Here is a 26,844-nt window from a genome sequence, read left to right on the forward strand (position 1 = left end):
GTACCTTAGATACAAATTTGTCTTTAATATTTACTATTGTGTCAACCTGCCCAAGGACAGCACAATCTAACACAATACATCTTGCTTCCTGTGAAATGTCTGTTTTTGTGCAGAGTCCCTGACAAATAAATAAAAAGCTTAAAGAATAAAGTCTGTCTGGTCTTCTATTGAAAAGCAAAGTATATAGCATGTCCTTGTTTCAAATATGAAGTCAGTCTGTTTATGTATATCTCATTCTGTGACACTCTGCAGAGGATGTCTGTGTTCGTAACATTTCTCAGACCTTGTTAACTGGTACAAGAATGACACTTTCTGAAAGCTTGTGATAGTATGGGATCTAAATCTTACTTTTAGCTTGTCATTTCATTCGTTCTCATTTTCTTTCATATTATTTCTGCCACTTGCCACTATATGGAAGCAGAAATGCCAAAAAAATATCTAAGAAATGCACCTGGAACTTCGAAAAAAAGAAAGAAACACTACTATTCATCAGTCCGAAAACCCCCTGGGTCTCTAATCCCCTTAAAAAAATTGTTTCATACTTTCCTCTCACCAAGAACACCTTGACTGGACGATTCTGAGTGCACAAAGATTGAAGCAGGCAGTTAAGTATTTAGCCCACCGTCTTACATCACTTTATCATTATCAGTATTATTATTTTCATTCATGCCACTGTGGCATCACTGCTAAGAGAGCAACTACTTTCATGATCCCTGAACAAGAAAACTGGGCAAACTTCTGTTATACCATGACAAAGCTTTTCCGTAAGTCATTGATGGCCATTATTGGAATGATTGTTGTCATCACAGTTACACCGTATTAGAAATTACACTAAATTATGAATGTGTTCTACTCAGCACTATAAACCAAAATTTGTGTTTAATCAACCATGAAGTCTTCATAACAGCTGCACGGTGACAGAATTCACTCTCCCCATTTGTTCCCAGACATTTCTAATCAACGGGAGACTGAATTTCAGGTCCAGCAACCATAGAATAATTGAAAATGTGCTTTGTGGAACTCGGTTAGATTTATGAGAGACCCTCTCCTCCCGATTTATTTTCAGAAAGTGCCTGTGTTTTATGGTTTTCACACACACAGTTTTTCTTCCTGCTGCTCTCTGAATCAAACCGAGTCTATATGGGAGGTGTGAAGCTGTTTGTGTGTTGGAGGGGCAGAGAAGGAGACAAACACAAATATGCACACCGAGGGAGGAAATGAGCGATCTCATTTCTAAATGGTCAAATGCTTGACAGTTGGGTAACTAGACAGATATAATAAAACTAGTTATTTTGCAGACAGCCCAGACACAGCTGGACACAGTCTGAATATAAACGGTTTTTAGTTCAAGGTGATGTGTTCAAGGCACACCCATAAAACACTTTGCTTTATACCTGTAACAGGCCTGTGTCACATTTCTGCTCCAGACCATGAGTGTAAAAAACAAAATAGTCTCTATAATGTCCTTTGAGGGATTTTACATATTTTACTGCTCTAAGACTACTGGATGTACTTCAAGTCTAATCTAATTTTAAACCATTTTCCTTCATGCTCCCCTGTTTGGCATCATTAAAAAATGTTTACTCAGGTTGCATGTACGTAGTTGTAGGTGACCGGATGATTATGTTTGACTAAAACACTCATCTACTCCAGATGAGTTTTGCTTTTATTTAGGATATTTATATCGAGATATATGAACAAACATTATATCTGATCAGTTGCTATTGTGTTTGAGTATTGATTTTTTTATATTATTCACATTTTTTGCCAAGATAGCATAGTTCAACTATGGGCCAAGGAAAGCTAAATTCCTAGAAAATGAAAATCGACATAATACATGAAAATCAATAATGGAAAGCTAAATTTGACATAGTAACTCCACTGGCAGAAATGCGTAAAGAGACATGCTGTAGGCAGGCATTAAAAGCATGTGAATGTGTTGTTGGAAATACACACCTCAACTATGGTGGTTTTGGCTGCTTTACACATGGGCTGGTTGAAGTTCCTGGCTGTTTTCCTGATGAGCAAGGCAGATATGTTATTAAAGTCATTATGAGGCAAGAAAATATTTAAACAAAAATCAGACAAGGCAAGTGATTTAAAAAACTCTGTGTGATCCAATATCTAATGTGCAGTATGAGCTCATGGTATACTGGAGGATACTGCCCTCCTGTGGCGAAAGACTTTACTACATCCAGTAATTATTATTCACATGCAGTGACTTGGTGCAGGCTGCACAGTGGTTTGGTGGTTAGCGCTTTCACCTTGCAGCTAGAAGATCCCCGGTTTGCATCTTTCTACATGGAGTTTGCATGTTCTCCTTGTGCATGCTTGGGTTTTCTCTGGGTCCAAAAACAGTTCAAAAACATGCTCTAACTCTAAATTGTCTGTAGGTGTGAATGCGAGTGTGATTGTCTGGATATGTAGCCGTGCGACAGACTGCCGACCTGTCCAGTGTGTCCCCTGCCTTTGCCCTAAGTCAGCTGGGATAGCCTCCAGCCCATTATCTCAATTAACAATAATTAGCAATAATGCCGGTCTGAATTTTGTCAGTTAACTGCAAAATATAGTAGGCCAATGTTAACACTAGGGATATGTATAAACAAGAAAATCATGTAACCAATATAGGCTGAAAATCTACCAATTAGAATCGTTCCATACGTTCCTCAAAGATTCTTCTCAGAAATGAAATTAAAGCACTGCTAATTGAATACTTACAAACAGCATGTCAAAATGTGAAAAAAAATCCATCTACTCTTCAAACATTCATGTTTTACTCTCCAGACATGACACCAGCTCACTGCCACCTGATTTGAAAACCCAGCCAAGGTGATTAAGACTAATCTAATATGCACTGATGGAAGAAGCTAAACCCTTTACAAGATAATGACTTTTCCATAACACAACAAGGCTGTGCTAATGATGTGTGAACTCCTTTTCTTGAATTCAATTTTATCAATTACCTGAAAACAATGTTTCCTGCCTTGTCAGCCTTCCATGCCTTGATCAGGGCAAAATCTCCAGTGATGGCCTTTTCCATGACATAGTGCCTTCCATTGAACTCTCGTACCTGTGCACAACAACAACACAAACTGAGAAAAGAGTGGGTGGATGCAGCTAAGAATGAATATGGTGACCCATTTGATGTTTTTTGGTCCCTTATCTTGAACCCAGACTTTCCTTCAATGCAATCCCCATAGTTGGGATAACAATACTCCTACCTCTCTCTTCTCACTAGCAATGGCAATGCTGCCATCTTTGTTGTACTTAATAGGAGAGCCTCCCTCTTGGATCAGAGTACCGTAGCCAGTGGCAGTGAAGAAGGCTGGAACCCCAGCACCCCCAGCCCTGATCCTCTCAGCAAGAGTACCCTGTGAAACAAAGGTGATTATAAAATGAGAGTAACAGATATACTGTATGTCTACTGCAAGTCTTCACTGAGTCTGTATCTCTGGTCTGTCAAGTTTGAAATATAGACAGTATGATGTCTGATAATTTAGATGTTGGAATGCAGGATTTTATTAGAATATTTGGTTTAGGAATGTGTTTGCATGGGTGGGTACCATTTCAAATTAGCTGCTTTGACCAACCTGTGGCGTTAGTTCCACTTCCAGCTCTCCAGCCAAATACTGTCGCTCAAACTCTGCATTCTCTCCAACATATGAGGAGATCATCCTCTTGATCTGCTTAGTCTGCAGCAGCAGGCCAAGGCCGAAGTTATCCACTCTGATGAAAACATATACATGGTATTACTGACTTTTACATGGCTACAGTGTATTAAACAAATACCAAGACAGAGAAGTAGTATTTTTGTTTTTTTTTAAATTACTTAAGCAGCTTTCCAAAGAAGAATGGGAAAAAATTATAATGTCCTGATGTGCAAATCTGATACGTAGATTCAAGACACCCTTCACTACAATCTGTCTTTAAGCAAATACTTATGTAATCAGTTATTGTGCATTTTACATTATTAAGTACATTTGTTGATGTTTGTTTTCTATGGACACTTAAGTATTATTTTCTAATGATTTGTGTCAAAAATCCTATTTACATCAACTGTGACTGTTTTCACTCATATTTCCTCCACCGCTCAAAGAGTCTGATTTGTTCTAGTCATTGACTGTGAATGTCATCGCTTTCTACAGTAAGTCACATAGCTCACATTACCAGAAAGCACTGCAGAGGTCATTCAAGGTTGAAACTGGGCCTAACTAACTGATATAGCTTCTTTTTTTCTGATAGAGATCTGAAAGATAAGGCAAAGACAGGCAGAGTCCAACTGTGATCCACAGCCATAATCAAAGTTCATTAGAACAAACACAGCTGCAGGGGCTGGAGTTGCCACTGAGGCAGACATTTATGAACATTTTTGTTCATCATCTGTCAAAAATGCACAGAATGGTTACAAACCATAAACAGCACCTCAGTGAAGCTGCAAATCTCATGCTGATCTGAGGTCTGGGTTACACCATAAAATGTCACATGTTTAGATGATCAGACTTGAACATATGTTCATGATTTATCAACAGAAAAGCACTCCTGTGAGTACTCCTTTCTAACTTGCTGTGTCAGGGGAAAGTTCTTGTATCACTCGGGTTATTGAAATATCTGAAGGTACACAGTAGTCGCAATAAAGCACATAAAGCTGTTTTAAACTGTGCTTTGTCTTGTGGCACAAGATAAAAGTCCAATATCTTATCACATATTTCTCATCCTGTCCTGATACAGCAAACAGTAGTCCTCTTGGGACACAATGCAATCAATCAAATCACTTTTTATGACTGACCTCTTTTCAGCACTGACGGCCAACATTGAAAACATGTTTGCAGTGCATTAATATTAAAGCAGGTTTCCAAAAATATCCTCCTACTGAGACACTGCTCCACTAATCCCAGCAAAGACGAAAGCTGAGCTTTGGAGAGAGTGAGATCACCCTTTCTTTTATGTAACCTATGAATCAGCAACTACTGCTTTATTCTCAACTCCAATCTCATGTCAGTTGACATAAAATGTAGGCCATGTGCCTCCAGAATACCAAAAACAGATGACTGAGATAAACACTCACACAGCCAGTGTTTTGACACATAATAGGTATTCTATGTAAACAATTTGGCAAGATTAACTCATGTTAACATGTTGTGATCTTGTGTATGAAACTGGTGTGTATGGGTTTTCAAGGACTAAAAGCTCCCAATACAGAATGTTCAATGCTCTAAGATCATAGGTTCTGGCAGTGGTCTTAGAACACAAATGTAACTGGCTTTTATACAGAATCTTGGTTCTGTCGCAGCCTAATAATCTCCTTGTGTACAGATGAATCCCTCTCATCTCATTACAGGGCATCAAGAGCCTACTGTGTCAGCATTTGTTCAGAGAAGCAAAATAGCAGTAAAATCACACTACAGTCAGTAGTTTCCAATAAAGCAAAAACATTTTAAAGAAAAGAAATGTGTCCTTAATTAAGGACACTATTATTGTTAGAGCTCAAGTGAATCAACTCATGTTTGAGAACAGTACCATTAAATTTAGACTTATATTTTCACCTCTCAAATAAGATCTCTGTAAAGGACACTGCAACTAGGCGGCTCTTTCCAAACCAAAATAAATTTGCCTTTCATAGCTACTAAAAATAGGTCATTAATGTCTAATGTTTTTTAGTCTGAAATATCAAGGAATGTAATAAAAAGACAGAAAAAAATAAAAAGGCTTTAAGGTCAGCAGCCTATGCCAAGTGCCAGAGGGGAAATCACTTAAATCATTTCAGTCTGTCCTGCTGAGAGCAAAGACACACATCAAACATGAGAACACCTGAGCACAGAGGGAGTGGCTGTCACTGCAACAAACATCCTCCTTATGCAGGTAACCCTGATAACTTATCAAAAGTTAACTCCTGGGCATTTCTCCAAATCAACACTGCCTGTCTGAAGATGCAGTAACAAGGTCGTCTAAACTTTCAATACTGACTTGTTGTATAGATGAATACCAACGCCAATGCAGACCACCACTACTGATTAACACTTGCATTAAAGACCTGCTGTAATGCAAGTGTCATCTGTCACTTCATCAGACATCATCACAATCCATATCAAGAGTAAGGAAGACAAGTCCAGGAGTTACACCAGAGGTGATGGCAAAAGACTTACTAAATACTCTTTTTTTATAGACCCTACTACCATTTCTTAGAGGCAACAAGCACAGTTTTGATGTTAATGTGTGAGTATGTAGTGTGACTGACCCCAGTGTAGATGACCTCACTAAACCGCATATCTAGTACAACTGGAAAATATATATTCTATTGTTTTTCCAGACATTGAAAATATAAGAATGAATGCAGCCATTCTCAAATTAGTCTCATATGCATGAACAAGCTATGGATTATTCCACCCCACTACAAAAACTTACCCAGCATTGTTACTGACAGCAGTGACACCTTTAACACCAGTCTTCAGTAAACTGTTGATAAGATTCTCTGGTATACCACATAATCCGAAACCTGTGTTGGGAGAAAAAGAAAGTGATTAATAATAGAGAAGACCAAAAATGGAAGCAACCAAGAAATTACTGTGTGAAAGTTCATCTATGCTGATTTAAGGTTGAACTTTCCCCTAGTAGACTAGGTCCATGGCAGGTCTGCCCAAAAAAACAATAATCTCAACAGTCAAAAGTCCAATAACCTTGAATCAAGTTCCAGGTCATTTCAGTCCTGTGTGTGTAGGGTGTCAACAATTCTAATATAACAATGAGTAAGGCTGTTTTCTGTACGTCTGTTTTTTTCTTAAGAAATTTGACACAATGGAAAGTGTTTGACAATGTCACTTTGAACTTGACTATAAATAAGAGCTGTGCAATTTGTGTCCACAATTTGTGTGGAAGCTAACCATCCAGCATTGTAGAGCTAACTTAAAGTGGTCCCGCCACATACATGCACTGTTAAACATAACTGATTCACTACTGCACAAAACTTGCATGCACCAAAATGTGTATGAAACTATTCTACAACTTTAAAGTATGATTGTGAAAGAATTTTGTATTACCTCCCACCAGAATGGTAGCTCCAGCAGGGATATCTTTCACTGCATCTACAGGATCTGAGTAGAACTGTGAACTTCTCTGGTTGGAAGTGGAAAAGAAACAGCCACAGGTCTGCAGAAAGCATTAGAGAACATGAGGTATATAAAGCTTTAAACAGAAATATCCTTTGCATTTATAAAAAGAGGTCCATTAACAACAGACACAAAATGTAAATGATTCTGGATTAAAGTATGTATGGATTCAAAATGCAAAGTGTTGCAACTTAATAAAAATAGTGGAACTACTGGGAGCAGTTAATATTTCTGTACAGTTCCTGGTTGATCCAGGTCATCGTGTGACAACAAAAGGAGCAGAGATTCAGGGAAGTCCACAGCCAAAAGCCCCAAAACGACAATTTGCTGAGGACTCAAATTTGAAATCCTGTGTTAACACTTGCCAACTAAAATTATACCTGGTGGTCAGATAGTTTGTTTAAAAAAAAAATAAATAAAAATTTAAAATTTAAAAATTAAAAAAAATAAAATAAAATAATAATAATAATAATAAATTACAAGACATTCTGCTGTATTGTGTCATTCATATAGCAGCTAGTGGCTAAGTTACAAAGAAACTACAATCATGATGGGCTGCAAAATCTCAGATGTCACACTAATTTCTGAAATTACACTACTAATATAATCATGAAGTGATAACACTCAAATATCATGATAAGTTTGTATATATCTATGATGGTTTTTGGGTAGTTTATGCAACACATGCATACACTCTTTGGCCATTAACTACACCACATGTTAAGCTGCACGTCTGCCAAACGTGTATCGTGTGTTTTAAATCGATGATTGATTATATGAGCTCAATTGATCTGAATTTACATTATAGCTTACTGAAAGTTGCCGACAGTTTCTAATACATGTGCCGTACTGAGAATCTCCATCTGGTTACGTGGCCTTTAAGTGAAGGTCAGTCCACGATATCACCCGAAAGCAAACTTAAACAATATGTGAAAACTGGTAAATTGTCCCGGCTCATTTAATCCTCAACGTCAAACGACAAAAAAAGATAAAGTCTCCGTGATGGTATGACGTTTTAATCTTGCCCCGCCATTTACAACAGCCTAATTTCAACCTTTCTACTGTGCATCAATGCCAGCGTTAAATACAGACCTTGCTGACCTGGTGGCTAGCCAAGTTTACTTTGGCTCTGCGGGGACCTGGTAGGTTTTTGAAGAGCACAGTCTCCGCTCTGTACAAAGCTTTGAGAGCCGCCATGTTTTTGGAACCACACGCTGGTGGATGATGGACGAGTCAGTGAAGAGACGCTCCAGCCGGTGAACGTCCTTATCGAGATGAACGGTAGCTAGCTGAACGTCACGATGACATTGGCTGGTGCCTCAATGGGACGGGCTAGCCGAGGGGGGCAACGGAGAGGCTCGGCTAGCTAATTTAAATTTAACCCTCTCACCGCCGTGATGCTGTCATGAAGCACTCAACATACATCCGCATTCAGTTAAGGGTACCGTTAAACATAGCAGGGACAGAATTAATACGGGAAGTAGTTGCGTGAATATATACACGACGGTTCATTTAGCTAACACATGCGCGTGTACATATTAATTTAAACGACATATGAGCACGTGAGTAATCCCTGGCTCACGTGACCAACACTTTTAGTCATGGCCGACGACTACAGGCGACAAGGTGTCGAGTTGGAGAGAAGGATATTCGAGTTAGACATCAAGTGTTCAAGTCTCAGAGCTGAAAAGCAAGGTATCGATAAGATGTGTTGTGCTTTTTGCCGTTTTTTCCGTTTCTAGCACCTCGTTTACGTGGCTAACATTCTTTCTTAGTTTATTAGCCGACTAGCAGGCCAGCAAGCTAACTTAACGTTACCCAGCGCAGGTTAGCTTGCAGCCATAACAACAGCTGCTGTCCGATGAAATGATGCACATTGACAAATAACGTCTATTCTAACGGGTGTCTAGCAGGCAGTAGGTAGTTAACTTAGTAATGTCATCCTAGCATTTACTGACATAGTTGTGGTTGTTTTTTTTTTAATATGCAGCTTTTCGAGGTAACGGCCAACGTACGTTTGCTAACGTTAGCCAAAATGCAGTGTTGTTGACAAACGTCCAGCTGGCTATGGAATATAATCGGCTGAACGTTTGAGAGTACATCAGCGTTTAGTACTTACATCGCTTGCTTATGCTGAACTGTGGCATTAGTTTTAAATTTGCTATTACATCTCAATGCACACATTTGAGAATGTAAGTATGTACTTCTTGCCATACCATGATTGTTTGCTGAGCGATCGCATAAGCTAGTCACTTTGCTAATGACGCTTTACACTGTGTGTAATTTTAAAGCGTCAGCTACTGATAACAGCACATGGAAATGTGTAGCACAGAGCACAGACTTTCTTCAGTTAAAATGTGCAGTTGGTAATATTAACATATCGTTCTTCCATAGATGATGACTACTTACAGAATGCGTCTGCCATACTAGACAAGTTGAAAAGCTTTTACAGACAAGGAGGGGAGAGTAGCAACCTTTCCAAGCTGCTTCAGGATTACACACAGGTATTTCACTCCACCAAACTTCATGAAATGTTTAGAGATGCAATTAATGGTTATATTTATTAGTGTATATGATTATTTTTCTACATACATCATTTTGGAGTGACACATGCCCATCACAATTACCCTGTAATCACGGTGATCTTGAAAATGCTTGGTAGATCTGATCAAGAGTTCAAAATACTATTGTTTAGTCATGTTTGATTATATAAAATAGGGGAAAACATCATTGCATTTAGAAGGCAGAACCAGCAACTATGTGGCAGTTCTGTTTGCTCAATAACAAACTCATAATCAATTACTAAAATTGTCATCTAAAAAAAAACATTATTTATTCCAGTGTCAAATCCACAGAGGCCCTTCAGTTTCTGCGAATTCAGATGACTATATTATCCATACCAAAATGATTATGGTAATTTCATGAAAGCTAACATCATGACTTTTAGAATCCGGAAGTGAAAAGTCATGCTTAAGCTGTGAAAAAAGATAAGTAATTGAATATTAAGCTTTAAGGGGTGCTTAGAACAAGGGTAATTTCACAACCGGGGAGTGCTGTGGTCGGTGGTTAGGTGTACATGTGGCTCTTGGAGTGCTTTCCATTTTGTTAATTATGCTTCCTCTCTCCATCCCTCATCCATCCTCAAGTCCATAACCTGGATGTTGCAATCCCTTAAATGATGATGAGATAAGAGATTCCCAGGGAAACTTAAAGTGAAAAACCGTGAATGCATCCTTTACAGTTTTTTATCGTACAAGAACACAACTTTGGTCAAAATGTATTTATTTATTTGTCCGCTTGTCGGACTGGAGAGTTACAGGGGCTGGTGTACTGTTTTGGAAGCAACATCAGTCTGGTGTTATTGTTATATGATTTACTACCTGTTAAAATAGGAATGGCAGCATCATATTTTGCCTGATGAAGGTCTAGCACACAACGTTGCACCAATAAATGTATCATTGCCAGTTAGATAAAGTCTGAAACTTTAGGATACATTTGTCCCTCTTCTATGCAACTGCCTCAAGTCATAGATGTGCAAAGAGTTCCTTTAGGTTATAAATGAGGTAAATTTTCCTATTTTTTCTTGATATTTAAATTTTCTATGTTGTTATGTTAATGTCATATTCTGTGACTGATGCATTGCACACAAATGGGTGGGAAATTAAAGGAGAAGCATATTATATGCTATTGTCTTTTAAGTCATCAGATCGCAACCGAGTTGAATGCCTAGTGTAGATTTTGGACCAACATCTTAGACAGCGGTCTTCAAAACCAAATGAGAGAAATTTTTTCATAAGAATGATGTTTATCCCTCCACTGAAGTCCCAGAGACTTCAACTGTAATTTATTTCTGCTACTGAGATGCTGTACATCACGAGTAATCACCATCTCTCCAAAATAGTGACAAATCAAGTATATTTTGTTGGTAAATAAGATTCCTCCATTTTTACCTTTCTTCTTCACAACTGTTGCATCCCCTGTGCAGCACATCCCAACATAGATGCAAGTGAAGAAAGCAGCGTTGGTCAAATAAAAAGCACCCCAGGTTCTGTGCAAAGGTTTAATCCTTGACTAAAAAAGGTTCAGGAGGTTGTTAATATCGAGTTGCTAGTAATTAAGCAGCTACTGCATGTTTCTTACAAGTTAATTAGGTATGTGTAAGGATGCTTGAAATGTAATCTTTTTTTGAACTGGGTTTTAATGAGTTATTTAGAGAGGTGGTTGCAGCAGTGGCTACCACTTTAGCCACTGCTATACTCTATACTCTTGTAGGTATATTATCAGTTTAATAACTGATTTAATTTACTTTATAAATTAAGAGCTTTAAAACATTATTTTGTGAGTAGAGAGAGGTAATTTTGTCTGACAACTTTAACTGATTATTCAGTGTTGTCTGTGAATCCACATTTTTTTTTTTTTTTTTTTTTTTTGTTTTTTTTTTTATCATTTAGGTAATTCTAGACATCACTTTTTATGAAGAGAATAAACTGGTGGACCAGGAGTTCCCTGAGGACTGTTCACCATTTAAAATCCAGCAGCTGCTGCAAGACCTGACCGAGCCAGAAGTTTTGGCAGCAAGGTTAACGCCAACGCAAGAGGTATACACATTTGTCTGAGAATGATTTTGTATGTCTCATGCTACGTCGCATTATTAATAAATTCCTTTTCGTGAAATCAAGAAGAGAGACAACATCACAATGTGTAATCTGGCCCTTTTACTTCAATATAAATGTAACTGTCGTGGTCCACATTTCTCCGTGGCACATATATGTCATTGACATGGAAGTAACATGTTATCATGTGACAGTACTGTTCATGGTGTTTGACAGGTGCAGTCTGTATTGGGCCTAGAGCTGTTAGAATGCCTCTACTGGAGACGCGGAGCTCTGCTGTACATGTACTGCCATACCCTTCATCAACGGAAACAGTGGATCAAGAAAAACAAGGACACATTCCTTAAGGTACCACACTTTGCAAAGATCTAAATAGATTCAATAAGTATTGCTTGTGAACAGAGAGGTGAGCTAAGCTGATTCAGCCATACAAACTGACTTTGCTTTGGTGTTAACAGTAGTTTATTTTCCAATGATTTTGTTGGCACATGCTGATAATTGGTCTAATGTACATTTTGACCTAGTGTATTCAGGAAGGTGTGCGCTACCTGATGCGGATGCTGCAGGTGAGAAACTCTGTGAAGCTCAACGATGGGGTGGTGCTCCATGACACCGCTACAGCAAGTATCCTATCTGAAGGTACATATGTCATCAGTATTGTTATAACAAAAACTGTCCTGCTGCTTCTATTTTATTGTACTCACTGTTTGCTTATGTTTTCTTCCAGGCATCTTTTCAGACACACACCTGTTGACAATGATGTACATTGGGGAGATGTGTTTCTGGGCAGTCAAGTACGAAGACTGCAGCGCTGACACTATGGATCGTAAAGAAGATCGCCTCCAGTTTCGGGACATTGGCACTCAGATCCTCAACAAATATGTGCTTGCCTGTGAGGGCCCTCTGCAAGGCCAGGGCTGGAACACAGAGAATGCCAAGGAAATCCTTAGTATTTTACAGTGAACCAAGCTGCTTCTCTGTCGAAGTTGCCCTCAGGCACAGATCTAAGTTCAGTATTCTAATGTGTCAATCCCAAATAAAAAAATGGAACCCATCAGATAGGGTGTAATGTTGTGGAAGGTTATGGGGAGGCACGGGGAGAAAATGTATGTGAAGCAAGAGTCTTTGGATCAGTGTCTATAGGCAACCTAATCTTATGCCAAATGGCCCAGGCCAAAGCAGGTGAATGAGATGTTAGAAAGTATAAGACTGGCAGTGTAAGACAGAGACTGCATCAGAGGCTGTTGAATAATTACTTGCCCTGTCCTGCTGAAAGAGACCATCCTGATTCCAGACTGTTGACTGGGGCATTTGTTTTGCTCTAAGAATGTGTTATAATAACATTAATATTACTATAAAGAGGTTATTAAAAGATAATTGACCTTTTTTTCATTTTTAAGATTGTTACAAGTTTAAAGATAATCCAGCTGGAAATGAGACATTGCACATTAACATTTTATTTATTGTTTTGTTGCCATTTTGTTATGCTTTTAATATATTATAATAGCATATACATTATATATGTATGTGTGTATAAAATATACGCACAAAACGGCAAAGAAAGGTGTTCAAAACTGTTTGACAATGTATTCATGACCAATTTGAAGTACGTTCAAGTTTGTTCATACCAGCTTTGTAATGCCACTTGTATTTCCATCTGTTGCAAATTCCATTTTTTTCTGCCACTTGGATAACATTGATAGTGTAACTATTAATAGAGAATCTGTGTTGTTTGGACAAAAATCATTTTCTGTTTTTTATGTCCTTGTTGACAATAAACACGCGCTTTGTTTTAAGAAAAAAAAAATGCAACACAGCTCCTTATACGTCATATATTTGTTTTCAGCTTCATAATGTTTTGCAACTTCAATACCCACAATGCCCCGTTCCTGCCACTAACAAGGAAGTATGAGAAATAGGGAAACGTCAGAGCCCGGAAATTCTCTGGAAACGTCGACTTAGTTGTCATTTCGCTCTAAGTAGTGTGATTTAATAGTTATTTACATAATATTTCACAAATCTGAAATCATGGCAGAAAAGATTCAGCAACTTGAGTCTGTAGTAATTCGCAACCTCAGACGGTTTAGAGACCGATATTTTCCAGATAAAGTTGCTAAAGATGTCTTGGTGCCTGTTGTAAATCCTGGACAAGACGAAGCACAATCTGGATTTTTGGACATCTTACCGGTAAAGTAAATGGGGCTTTCGTTGGCAGTTCATTGGCGTTATTTTCTCTTACTCTGTTTGTGCGTGTTTACATTTTTTTGACACCTGTTTATGTTCATCTCAGCCATCCAAATAGAGCAATATTAGACTAAAGCTCCCCTGTAAGAATGGTCAACAACTGCTTTAAATATTGTGCGTGTTATGGTTTTCTTTTCCTATTAAAAAATGTAATTTACCCTGTTGTTTTTTCTTAATTTGACATGTACGTCCAGGTTTTGGGTGAATTCAGAGAAACTTTGCACTTTAAGCTAACAGAAAAATTGGCAACGGTAATCTTGTGAAAGCACATCCTAGAGAAGTAACCCAGTTGATTTAAAACGAAATATCTTATATGGCCAATTCGTTGTACACTGCAAAACATTTAATCAAATCAACTTATCTTTCCTGGTTAACTTAATGCAACTACACACACACACACACACACACAGACACACAGACACACACACACACACACACAGACACACACACACACACACACACACACATATATATATATATATATATAAAAACTTCTATTTTTCAAACATTTCAGATCACTTTTAAATGTCAAAACATGGCTTCTTATAACATTAAGGCATTTTGACTTAAAATGTTGAATGACTCAACAGGTAAGAGTTCACTCAACCAATGAAATTAAGTCAGTTAAATGAGGAAGAACCTTTTTAAACTTGTAAAAGGAAAGCCAACTATTGTCTAAGTGAGAAGTTGATTCAACTTAATATCTTAACTTGAACTTGTTATTTTCAAGTTCATTTTATGTAACTCAGCTAGTTGTACAACTAATGAGATGACTTTTAACCATTGAATCAATGTAAGTGCAGTTAACTCACATTTTTGAGGCAGCAGAGGAACTTGAGGTCTCTAATATGAATGGACTTAAATTTATTTATCTGACTACTTTTCAAGAAAATATTGTAGTTTTCCTGCAATATTAGTCATGTTTTTTGCCATTGTAGATTCCGATAGTCATTAAATTGTTTACTTACCAAATGCATTTTTTAAATGGAGAGGTGCCTTAGACATTTACACTTTTTTTTTCTTTTTTACAGGGGACAGTACTTAACATTACATAAAGTGAAACCTGTATTTATTTGGGGCAATGGCAACTAAGCTAAGCAAAGGAAAAAGCATATCTTGTTCAAACACATTGAGGTGTGAATAATAAGAAATCTACAGTATAATATCGGTACCATTTTATATGCAATGCCTTTACTATCAAGAGTATTTTCACATTGTTGAAATACTAGTTTTACTCAACTGGCCTAAAGGTTTTGTATATCTCTTGCACCAGTGATGAAGTGCAATCCCAGTGAAGAATAAAGGCTGAAGGCCATTGATTATACAGATGTTGATGTTATTGATTGTTCACAGTTTGCTCCCTGCCTCCATCTCTTGCCTGTTCTTGATCAGCACTTAGCCTTAATCTGTCATCAGTGGTGGATAATTGTTCCGACTAGGAATTCAATTAGAAATGACATTTTTATGGGCACAAAATTCTTAAAACTAAAACATAGCACCCAGGTTGTCTTGTGAGGACGTATCAGAATATAGAGTTGTTAACAGCATTAAACAGGGATTAGAATATTTTCTATCTCCTTCCTCCTGAAGGTGGACGTACATTTCCTGATTATGACCTTTCTATCTCCTGCGGACATCTGCCGCCTGGGAGCCACCAGTCGGTACTGGAGGGCCATGGTTAGGGATCCATTACTGTGGAGGTACTTCCTGCTGCGGGACATGCCATACTGGTCCTCCATTGATCATGTGAGCATGCCCAATCTGGAGCTGCTGGATGCACCCTTAGTCAGCGAAGATGAGAGCCTGGACGATAGAGAAGAGGGGGAAGAGAGAGGGATGGAGCTGAAATTTGACTGCATGTCTGAGTGGGTATCGTTAGCTCTTTTTCTGCTTCAAGGTCAGCTGGTAGCAAGTGAGTTTTTTTGACCACCTTTTTTGCCTCAACAGATACTTAAAAGGCTGCCCATCCTGCAGAAAACAATGGCTTCCTTCGCGGCCGGCATATGAGGTTGTGACCTCATTTCTTCAGTCTCTGGTGCCCTCGTCTGAACCACGTTATGCCATGTTTGGCCCTGGCATGGAGCAGCTGGATGTCTCTTTAGTCACGAGGCTCATGCATGCCCCAGATATTCTTCCTGTGTCAGGAACTCCACACAGACAGATAAATGGTGAGAAAACGCTGATGTTCAGTGCTCGTAATGATGGGTCTTATTATTATTAACCCAGTGACTACAGTTCTACAATTTCATTTAGGAGATGCTTGTCCAAAGCAACGTACATCTGAGAGTAGATACAACACAGGCAAGGATCTAGTCAGGATAAAACAACCTGGATAAGTGCCATAAAACAAGTTCTGGTGTGGCAAAGCCCTCCCAAGTCAGTTGTAAAGTCTGGCTTCTTCTTTAGCCACTATAATGGTGCTTTAATAAAAATATTACATTATTGCATTTCAATCCCACAGACTGCATCAAGAGATGCATTAGGAGAAAAAAGCAATTATCTTACTTGTATCTTACGTACTGCAAGTTTATTTGTCTATCACTAGGTGGCAGTACTGACCCACTGTCTTGCTAGTCACTTTCAGCATAAAAGAATGTAACCAAACCCAGGGTCAACGTTTTCTTCTTTATTCTAGGTGTTGGCTCAGGGATCAGTTACATGTTCAACAACCAACACAAATTTAATATTCTGACTCTATATTCAACCAACAGGTAAACCATTCCAATTGCTTATATTTTCCAGCATATTATGGTGAGTACAGCTACCGTTCATAACATTTGTGTGTTTGTATCTGCAGGGCAGAGAGGGAAAGAGCCAGAGTGCAGCAGCAGAGCATCAGTAATAAACTCTTTACTTTTGAAGGAAATGATGAGTCGGGTGACCCAGTTTACAGTCCTGCTCCTCAGGTCCGTCAAGTGTGCCAGGTGGTGGATGGTTTCATCTACGTAGCCAATGCAGAGCCTGGGAGAGGTGAGATAACAGGTGTTTTTGTTGTTGCTGCTCCTGGTTCTCGGCTGTTGCCACGTCACACTGGTTTTTGATCAATCAGCACACAACATTTGCATTATAATCCATGACTTCCACAGGGGAAGGGATATCAGAGGTGGTCCAGCTTCGTGCTGTGGTGAACTGTGCTGGTGCTCCCACATCCAGGCCTCTGCTGGTGCTCTCCTGTATCTCCAGAGAACCTTCAGAACCAGCTCAAACAACTGGCCAGCAAAACGTTACAGACGGACTCAGCACCAGGTGTCGAACTCCTTGCGTTGAAATGGCAAAGAGACTCGGTCTACCCCAGCTGTCGAACCGCTGGATGGTAATCTCTTGGAGCTTGTTGTTGATCAGCTAAAATGCTTTTACATCCATCTAGTTTGTAGAGATTTTCAACCTGTTTTCCTTTTTCATGATCAGGTGCAGGACACAGCTGCAGAATCTCTGTCAGGTCTTCTGGATGGCATTTCCTGGTTGCTGAGATGTTCGGGAGTCAAACTCTATGGTAGCTAGTTTCCTGACTACTGCTGTTGCTGCCAGATGAATTGAATCCAGAGAACACATTGCTACATCCTCCTGACACCAATACACACTACGGTATTTTCTGAGTAATGTGTACCACGCACGCTCTGAATGTTTCTGGACTGGACCGCTGCCCGTGGAATTTAATGAAGTGCATGAGCAGAAAAGGAACTGGGTTGATAGCTGTTATTAATCAGGTCCATCTAACATGTTAGTATTTACAGAAGGATCAATACAACATAATTATAGCAGGCCAGAAGGTTATACAAACACATGTGAGCCTTGGAGTACCCACAACTTTTGTTGAACACTATTTTCTGCCCTATAGCAGGGCAATTAATGGTTGATGCTGTAATAACAATCATTTTTATGGCTGAAGGACCACAGAAAAGCAGGAAGACACAGAAAAACAGGCTCTGGTGCAGAAATAGAAAAGTAAAAATGCTGTGAAATCCACACTTTGATCCAATTTATTACCACCTTACAGTAAAATGTTTACATGTTAAGCTCTTACGGATATATATACATGCTACTGTAATTTATGCACATCATGACATGGCATGGTGAGGTGCTAATGGGTCAGGTTGTCCAGTTGTTTAAAACAGATTGATTTTGCAAATTTTAGACACTTTTGCGACCTATTTTCAATGTTTTATTAGAATTATAATTACATACAAAAAACTATTTTAAATGTAGGATTATGTGCCAACAATCCCTCCAAAAAAGTCGTCCTCTGTAACTTACAGATGCTGCCTTTTCATCAAATGATTTGCACACATTTACTATAAAGGAATGACTTTTCGAGTTAAGTTATATTACAAGCAATTTAATATATGTACTTTATAAAAATATTTTGTTAATGCAATGAAGATTTTGTTCTTTTGAATGACAGATACTTTTTCAACGTTGTTTACGTCTTTTATTTGTTGTACAAGTACTTTGCTCTACAAATGGTTTCAGAATTGCACATTTTTCTTATCAGATTGAGCCACATATTCAGATGTTTGTTAAATATTCAGTTAACTGCTTTTAAATAATTCTCAATTCTGTCTAATGCAAATATTTTTTTCTTCAAATCATATGAGCAGTAGACGCTATTTCCTTTTTGTTCATTTTGTGTGTTAAATTTCAGTTATTTTCTTTGACATCAAGCAGGTAATCTACATCTGAATATCAGCAAGCATGTAAGGATATTTGGTTTCTACCATCAGGCAGTGCTTTTAAGTAGCTGTGTGACTCATTGCTTGGCTACTGTCAGTGCTGCATTTCCAACTGAGTTTGATTATTTCTATTTACTTTTGTATTTTAAAGATCTTAATAGTTGATTGCTAACATGCCAAACACACAGTGCATTAAGTTTTCAATGACATACAAAGTGCAACAAAGCTTTACATCTCCCAATGTAAAGCTGTGCAAAGACACAACCAGGTTCAAACACAGCTTTGAAATGTCCCCAGGCAGACATATGGATTTCCACACCATAAAGGTTATTACAAAGCTGTCTCCCACAGATAATTCAGATGATGGCCATTTCTACAATGTCTGAAAATCCATATCTGCTACTTTCATGTGTGGTAAGGATGAAAATTGCACTGGCTTCCCCATTCTGGTTCATACTGTATGGAAATTATAATAACACTGTTCATGTCTACTTTTGTATGTGTTGGTTTACTAAATCTAAATTCCAGTGTAATACAATCATCACATCTCTCTCCTAACGTGTTAAAGTTGTGTTTGCGATCTGAAAATTACCACCTGTTTTCAGTGTCCCTGGTGGTAGTGTTCACATGCTGTAATGACAACAATAGAATAATTTTTTCAGCATGTAAGACATGAAAGATAATGGGCTTCAGTGATGCTCTTTCGTTCTAGTCCCTAGGTAACCACCAAATCATTGGCAAAAGTATGCCCCCCATCCACTAGGCCTTTCCATCAAAAGGTTCCTCAGTCTCAGCAGTCATTTTTATACATATACAGTTATATAAAAAGACCATGATTGGTGCAATTTGGGTGCATTAAGCTAAGCTGAACACTGGTGAAGCGGAGATTGAATCATTTTTTTTTATCCTGGTGATATTTATTTTTAGAGAGATGATGGAAGAGTCGGTGGCTGTGTGTGGTGCATCTGTGGGATTTGTGTGTTTCTGAGAGAGAGAGAGACAGACGGACCCTGATTTCTTATCTCTACATACCTCTCTGTTCTCTGTAAACAGGATGTCTCTCTCTTTGGTCTTCACTTCATAGTTATTTACCTACAATGTGTGCGTGTGCGTGTGTGTGTGTGTGTGTGCGTGTGCGTGTGCGTGTGCGTGTGCGTGTGCGTGCGTGCGTGCGTGCGTGCGTGTGTGCATGCGTGCGTGCGCTTGCGTATACAGACGATGAAGGTGGACCACATCAGAAAAGTATGTGCATGAATGTGTGTGGTTACAGTCTAAATCAGTGAAGAAGTGAAGGAGCTGAGAGATAGAAAAGAAACTGTATTACTGTGTTTTTGCAGTCAGGATATTAAAGGATATTTTCAAGGTTTGTTTATTTAGACCGCAGACTGTGAACCATTAGCACATATCCCTACATAATGGTGGTTGGAGTTCAGTGGGGGAGGATCCTGAGCCATGTTGTAGAACCGCTGAATGAAAAACAGACATCCAGCTGCCTCTTGTCTTCCACAATCACAATGGGCCTCTGGGATTTGATGTCATGAAGGAGAAGCCCCTATTTACTGACCTAAGACAGTTTACAGACACATTCAACATTACGAGGACGGTTGAAGCACACCATGCGTGTAAGACGTGTATTAGAGACACCAGAATGAATGTGGTAAAAATACTGTGTACACACAAGAGGTCCAAATCTGTGATTTAAACTCTGTGTGATGCCAAGTTGTAGAGATTTGTATCTGTGTGCGTGAAACAGACTTTGTTGAAATGCAGTTAATAGTGTTCTTTATGCGCCAAGAAAAAAATAATCCTCAGTATTTCATATGCAGCTTATTTACTTATGTAACATGACGAATGTTTTGGCAGAGGTATTTCCTATATATTCCCCGAGGTTTTTCCTGCTCAATGAAACCTAAGTTGACTTGCAGTCAGACATATAGTATTTCCAGCAATGGCCTTGTTTAACTTGGTTTACATTCAGCTTTTCGGCGTCAAACACTGAATTTTGAGAAGCACATTTACCAGGTAGTGAAACTCCAAAGTAAGTGGCTCTTTTTTTAAAATAAGTATTCGCAGTGGAATTAGATCAAAATAAGGATTTCATTGCGTGCCTATTTTTGAAAAGCAGTTTCTCTGTACCTACATGAAAACAGGCTTAAATGGAAACACTAAAAGCAACAGTTTTACAACCTAAACCCATAATTCTGCAACAGCTGTTACTCTATTAGGATTTTGTTGAAAGTGCATTTGGATGTTCCAAGTCTGTTGTATTTATTGAATCCAGTTAATTTGTCCTAATCAAACACTGTCAATGCACACATTGCAGAGGGAGAGTAGATACAACAATACAAGTAAACGCACACATGCAAAGTTGAGAACGGCGTAACCACTGTAGATCTGATTAACTTGACTCTGAATGCAGCTCACAGATTTAAATCCACTGTCATTCTCCAACTTCTCTGTTTAATAGCACTCTCTCTGTGTTCTGCAGTCCCTCTTCTTCACTCTCTCCTCCTTTCATTACAGTTAAGTCCCTAATTTGTATTCTATGATAACAGCCGAGAATAAAGTAGGCATTGAAAAAAAAAACATCATTTGCATGATGCATTCAGTGATTAGGCTAAGCGTTCCTCTTAATTGTGTTGTTTTGCACATGGTGGGGCTCTCATGCTGATAGTCTGCGGAGCTTACTCATCCCATACAATCTTGCCAATTCACTTCAATTTCCTGCCCACTTCACTGCATCCGTCCCACCGACCTCCTGCTGTCATATATATGGCAGGTTAGGGAGTTGGAATATTAGATTGGGGTTCAGAAGTATTAATGGTGAATTATTTGTGAATCACTTTGAGCCTGTCAGCAGGACTGCGTTAAGGAGGAGCACAGTGATTCATTCATATATTTGCTGTTATTCTTTATGTGTATGTACACGTGCGTGCATGTGTTCGCACATGTTCAAGTGTTCCCCCTGTAGCCATGTCCTAATCCGATAGGCAGCGAGGACCTGACATAGCTGCAAATGGCCACACTTTGATGTGAAACTGCATTAAATGCATTAAAGTTGACTTGCAGGGGGATGACACAAAGGGCACTCTTTCATTAGGTGCGAAACAAAAACAGACAGCGAAACACAAATTACATGGCTATTGAAGAAAACCAATTATAGGAATACGGCTGTGACTTACGTTGCCTGAAGCAACTCAGCTAGGTGGCTCAAAAACTGAAAATCAAACACTTTTGTGGAACAACTGTCAAAAAAGGCATCAAAAATAGCAATCCATTCCTCAGTTCTGAAGATAATTTTAAAAAGTTCTCTGGAAATAGAAAAGGCAACAAAACAAAGTACCGTAGCTGTATGTCTTTACACGTAAATGAGCCAAATCGATATACTGTGTGAGACATTGAATGCACATTGTGTTTTTCTTTTACTGGTTTTATATACACTAACCCCTGCTGTAAATATCACTGACATACTAAATCCACCACAGAAGACAGTCCCCAAGAAATGCACCATTTACTTCAGTTGGACTGTTGAAAACTACATTTCCCTGCTATTTTAGGAAATGATATAGCCTTTGTTTAAAATGAAAAAGATTTCCGTCTCAACCCATAATCTTGGGACTGAGCACCACAGACTGGGGAAAGTGGAAAGTACATGCAGTCTAAATAATGCATTGTTGGATTTGGCATGATATATATATATATATATATTTTAACACAGAATTACAGAATAATGTCAGCCTTTCCTTTGACAAGAATTATTTTGTTACATTTGTGACTCTACTAGAATGGCAGGGCAGAGTCATGGACAAAATCACTCAAGTTGGATCACTTAAAACCACTGCATGCGTCAAGAAAGAAATCCGTGGTGCAAATTACTTTCAGACTGAAGTAGTTAGTGATCTCAAACCGCAGCAGTTCATGCATAAAAACTAGGCGGCTCTATTGACAAATGATAGACAAAATTACTCAAAAACGATATCATTTTCATAGCTGCTGCAAAGACGAAGACCAGAGCAGTCACCAAACATCCCACAGAGAGCTTTGGGGACACAGTTCCAGCTCTGTGGTGCATTCACAGTGGCATCAGTCTGTGGGCCAGATGCATTGTTCTGTTGTCACATTCAATACAACATAAGTCCACATGATTCAATAACAAGGGAACTAATTCACTGGACGCCCCCACTCTCCTCCAATCGGAGCTCTCTGGTGCATAAGTCACAAGTCCAGTGGCGATATAATACAAATTATGTGCAAGTGTTTTTTTTCTGTTCTGTAATTAATGTGGTGAAATTAAGCAAATTAGAGCACACCTACCTGTATTCATCTTTTGTTTAATAATGGAATAAGGTATAGAAATTTGTGTGCACATATCACTTCAACCTCATTAAATTTACCTCACTTCTAGCTTTACTCTCTGTGCCACAAGCTATAATTTATAGTATTTATGCAGCCTGAGAGCAGCCCTGGTGTCTCATCGAGTGTTTTTATGTTGCACTGCACTTTGGAGGACTTGGAAAAGCCCAGCCATAACTTGTGGACCCTGTAAATGAGAAAGGGACAGGGATATAAAAATACAAGGACGGCTGTGCTCAGTGCAGATGGGCCAATTCCATTTCTTTCCCATCACATCACAAATTATGTCAACTCTGCATTAGTGCATTGGCAGGGAAGAAAAATGTAATGGGATGAAGGAAACAAAGGCACCCAGTCCTCCTCTCACAGTTTGTCTCACTGTTTTTGTTTGTGTTTACAGTCAAACATGCTGCTACCTTTAACCTCTTTCAGTTTTCTCATCTGCATATGAATAGGATGTAGACTTTTAGAGGCTACAAGCTATTAAGCCTGTGATTTTAGAGCAAAGGTTAACTCAGCTTTATAGGATGACATATAACCAAACATCATCATGTGTAGGTGAAGATATGTGCCATGATGCAGCTCTGCAAAAAAGAAAGAATTTGGCTTAAATAAGGTTCATTGATCTTTGTGTACATTGATGAATGTTTGCTTTGGGATTGATCATCGATTGCAAATCCTGACAAGAAAATCAATCGCAGGATCCACGCAGGCAGGCAGAGCTTACATACGTGCAGTTTGTGCGAAGGAAAGAAAAAAAACTGCAAGCCAGCAGCAACAGCTGGGTGTGTTTTTTTGCGCTCACGTGTTGAGGCGGGGCGTCCATACTAACTGGTTAGCTGCTGTGTAGGGGGGTGTAGATCCATTGACAGCTGAAATTCTAATAATAAATAATAATAATAAATTTTATTTATAAAGCGCTTTTCCAAAAACTCAAAGACGCTGAAATTCTGAGCGAGTCTCTCGTGGCGTCACTTCTCTAGTGGACCCTCCACGTGAGGCCACACAGGCACCCACTTATTAGAAGGAGATCTCAATAGGAGTGCAGGAAATGGGGGTGTAATATGCCTCCAGCGTAAATAAAATAAAATAAAATAAAATAGTATATATATATATATATATATATATATATATATATATATATATATATATATATATATATATATATATATATATATATACTGACAATTTTTGAGGTCTTTTGTATTTTTGTGTATTTTTTATTTTTTGGTTTACTGTATGGGAGCAAATGGACTCCCAAATTTTATCAGCCATATATATATATGTATGTATAGATAGATAGATAGATAGATAGATAGATAGATAGATAGATAGATAGATAGATAGATAGATAGATAGATAGATAAATAATTTGGGTCCATTTGTTCCCATACAGTAAACCAAAAAATAAATAATAAAAAATATTTTTAAAAAGATGCAAGAAGACTTCAAAAATGCGAACTTTCCGAGTTAATACAAGTTAATCGCCCTAACAAGACACAAATAAATATTGTGTAAAATAAAATAAAATATAAAATATTGTGTTTCTTATACTCTTGCTTTTTATCCTCACTTTGCGGCTTCAGCGTCACACCTTACGCATTTAAACTCTTTAAATCAATGACAATGATTAAACTGCAGCTTAATGTGGAGCCATGATTCTCTCTCCAATAACAACCAAAAAAAAGCCCAATAAAACGTCTATGTTAGCCTGCTAGTGCACCTAAGCTCATCAGAAGTGGTGTCAGCCTGCACTGTCTTACTCGAGGGGTTTATTTTGGAACTTTGTCCCGGCAGTCCTTCTCCCCGTCTGTCCCCTCTGAGGTCCTCAGAGCGCAGAGGATTGTTGGCGGATGAGGGCGCTTCACCGCCATGTGAAACACACACACAGTTTCTGTGCCTCAGCTACGCAGTGTGTGTGTTTATTCCCCTCTTCCAAGCAGGGCTACACATGATGAACTTCAGCGGCGAATAGAGCAACAATCTCTCGAGCAGGAAAGCGCACAGCAGCCGACCGATCCTGTGCCTGGGCGATGTGGAAATCCTGATCGGAGAGGAGAGGTCTTCCTCGGGCGGAGCAGGCTGAAGTGAAGAAGCAGGACTCGAGCCCTGCTGGCCATCAGATGACCAGCCTCTGAAAAGTCGATCTCTTTGCAGTTTTCCGACACTTCGTACAAAGTAAGTTGCTTTATGTTTCTTTGAAAGAGCGCAACGTGTCGTTTTCCTTCATGTTTCGCAGTTTATGCAGCTGTAACCGAGCAGCAACTCGAAGCTTTTTTTTTTTTTTTTTTTTTTTATAAACACATCAAGCTACTCGTTGCACAATTTTCGTTGTGTTTTCTTTATTTTTGGACAAATGATTAGTAATAATTACGCCTAACCTACTGCAATGCACAGTGCTCACTTTTCCTAAAGGGCTGCATTAGGAACGCAGAAAGTTGAGGTTGTGTAAAAATTCCTCTGCAACTTTGTGTTGCTTACGCAGCTGGACAGCGTGGGATAGGATGAAGCAGTGACAGCCATGAGTGGCTCTCACGGATGTAGACTTACCTGATTAGTGTTTTCTTTTCTGTTAATTGGAGCTGGTAATTGTCATTAAAAAGGAGAACAGGCTCTATACTGACTAAGTTATGGGCTTAATCTGAACCCAGCACACACTGAAATGCTGCAGAGGTGCTTGATTTTGTCTTAATCTTTGCATGGATAGAAATCCCTTTGTGAATTTGGTCCCTGACTTTAAAAGTTTTGTGCCAGTTGATATATTGCTATAGATGCATGGCATTCGGAGGAAGTATTTTGATGTGATAATCCACCGATAATGATTCCGTTTAAGTGTTCATTTGCTTTCAGCAGTAATCCAAAAACAGCAGCGTGACAGTAGGAATTGAGAAAGTTGCGGAATATTAGAAGGAATCATTTAATCATCAGGACTCCTACTGGATAACTGATTTCACTGATTGATTTTTTTTCAAGCAGTGTTAACTAATTTGACCTTCCATAAAGTGTTTGCACCCTGCAGAGATCGACTGATTCATCCAGGCAAAATCAATCCCATCCTAAGAGAAGTTTGAGAGACTGTTTGTTGTATATTTTCCCAGTTATGATCATCTGCAATGGCCAGTTGTCAAGCTTCTTTTCTCTGCTTGTTTGCTCTTTATTTAGAAGTTGACTTTTGTACTAATACAGAAACTTGTCCTCCTTTACTGCTTTAATTAAGAAGCACACCCCACTGTGCCCACTGTGGACCTATAGATCATTAATTTTATAGCAATCTGCAGTTTTGGCAATACAGGTTTTGCAATTACTAGCGGGATCATTATTTTATCTAGAAGATTATTTTTTCCCCTGTTGAGTCTGAATATAGCTGAACCATGTTAAATGGGATTTACTGTTGGATCATTTGGAGAAAAAACATGATGAGGGCCCTGCAAAATGGCAGCACTTATCCAGTAGCATCCACCAGGTAGCTGAAGAGACATTTTAATAGATGAGGCGAGTAGTTTTAAGAGACATTAGTTTCATCAGTTTCCTCTCACTGTTGCTGCACACCACACACAACATTAAGTACAGCAGTATTGCCTTTGACAGCTCAACAGCACTCTGAAAACCATTAGATTTTATACACATCTATGTGCACCTTGTCGTCAGAGATGGCTGTCAGGGTGTGTGTGTGCGTGTGTGTGTGTGTGTGTGTGTGTGTGTGTGTGTGTGTGTGTGTGTGTGTGTGTGTGTGTGTGTGTGTGTGTGTGTGTGTGTGTGTGTGTGTGTGTGTGTGTGTGTGAGAGTGACATACAGAGAGAAACAGCACATTTAGAGTGAATTAGAGAGGTACATGCTGCACATCTGTACTTAGTCCAAACA

The 26,844-nt window shown here is 38.8% G+C and overlaps 4 protein-coding genes across 5 annotated transcripts in view; 3 read left to right on the plus strand and 1 right to left on the minus strand.

Moving 5' to 3' along the window:
• Window positions 1-8,416, minus strand: part of oxct1a (3-oxoacid CoA transferase 1a) — a 41,468-nt gene extending 33,052 nt beyond the window's left edge. Inside the window, exons 1-7 of one of the 2 annotated variants that reach the window (XM_023280922.3) lie at window positions 8,205-8,416; window positions 7,035-7,143; window positions 6,403-6,493; window positions 3,591-3,726; window positions 3,222-3,371; window positions 2,964-3,070; window positions 1,957-2,017 (exon numbers count right to left, since the gene is read on the minus strand). In XM_023280922.3, coding sequence (XP_023136690.1) covers window positions 1,957-2,017; window positions 2,964-3,070; window positions 3,222-3,371; window positions 3,591-3,726; window positions 6,403-6,493; window positions 7,035-7,143; window positions 8,205-8,300 — 750 coding nt within the window. In that variant the 5' untranslated portion in view covers window positions 8,301-8,416. Of the gene's footprint in view, window positions 1-1,956; window positions 2,018-2,963; window positions 3,071-3,221; window positions 3,372-3,590; window positions 3,727-6,402; window positions 6,494-7,034; window positions 7,144-8,195 lie in introns of both variants that reach the window. The other variant, XM_023280921.3, reaches the window with a different exon arrangement.
• A 184-nt stretch (window positions 8,417-8,600) lies between these two features.
• Window positions 8,601-12,773, plus strand: rimoc1 (rab7a interacting mon1-ccz1 complex subunit 1). The gene is made up of 6 exons (XM_023280925.3): window positions 8,601-8,798; window positions 9,498-9,607; window positions 11,555-11,701; window positions 11,933-12,064; window positions 12,241-12,355; window positions 12,444-12,773. Exons 1-6 carry the CDS (start codon window positions 8,705-8,707, stop codon window positions 12,677-12,679), a joined length of 834 nt encoding a protein of 277 aa, XP_023136693.1. The 5' UTR covers window positions 8,601-8,704; the 3' UTR covers window positions 12,680-12,773.
• An 893-nt stretch (window positions 12,774-13,666) lies between these two features.
• fbxo4 (F-box protein 4) lies at window positions 13,667-19,121 on the plus strand. Its single transcript, XM_023280924.3, has 7 exons — window positions 13,667-13,903; window positions 15,551-15,825; window positions 15,908-16,128; window positions 16,596-16,671; window positions 16,758-16,930; window positions 17,047-17,273; window positions 17,369-19,121. The coding sequence occupies exons 1-7, from the start codon at window positions 13,745-13,747 to the stop codon at window positions 17,459-17,461; spliced, it is 1,224 nt and encodes a 407-aa protein (XP_023136692.2). The 5' UTR covers window positions 13,667-13,744; the 3' UTR covers window positions 17,462-19,121.
• A 5,604-nt stretch (window positions 19,122-24,725) lies between these two features.
• Window positions 24,726-26,844, plus strand: part of ghra (growth hormone receptor a) — a 28,592-nt gene continuing 26,473 nt past the window's right edge. The window contains exon 1 of the mRNA XM_023280933.3: window positions 24,726-25,161. The gene's annotated coding sequence lies outside the window, so the exon portion shown is untranslated. The remainder of the gene's footprint in view (window positions 25,162-26,844) is intronic.

This window comes from Amphiprion ocellaris, chromosome 6 (assembly GCF_022539595.1).
Source record: "Amphiprion ocellaris isolate individual 3 ecotype Okinawa chromosome 6, ASM2253959v1, whole genome shotgun sequence".
Lineage (NCBI taxonomy): Eukaryota > Metazoa > Chordata > Actinopteri > Pomacentridae > Amphiprion > Amphiprion ocellaris.

Excerpts from the sequence above, each read along its gene's own strand:
- fbxo4 (XM_023280924.3), top strand. The coding sequence starts at position 13,745 with ATGGCAGAAAAGATTCAGCAACTTGAGTCTGTAGTAATTCGCAACCTC. Across the intron at positions 15,826-15,907 it reads AAATTTGACTGCATGTCTGA|ATACTTAAAAGGCTGCCCAT; the intron begins GTGGGTATCGTT and ends TTGCCTCAACAG. Across the intron at positions 16,931-17,046 it reads CAATGCAGAGCCTGGGAGAG|GGGAAGGGATATCAGAGGTG; the intron begins GTGAGATAACAG and ends TGACTTCCACAG.
- rimoc1 (XM_023280925.3), top strand. The coding sequence starts at position 8,705 with ATGGCCGACGACTACAGGCGACAAGGTGTCGAGTTGGAGAGAAGGATA. Across the intron at positions 8,799-9,497 it reads TCTCAGAGCTGAAAAGCAAG|ATGATGACTACTTACAGAAT; the intron begins GTATCGATAAGA and ends GTTCTTCCATAG. Across the intron at positions 12,356-12,443 it reads AGCAAGTATCCTATCTGAAG|GCATCTTTTCAGACACACAC; the intron begins GTACATATGTCA and ends GTTTTCTTCCAG.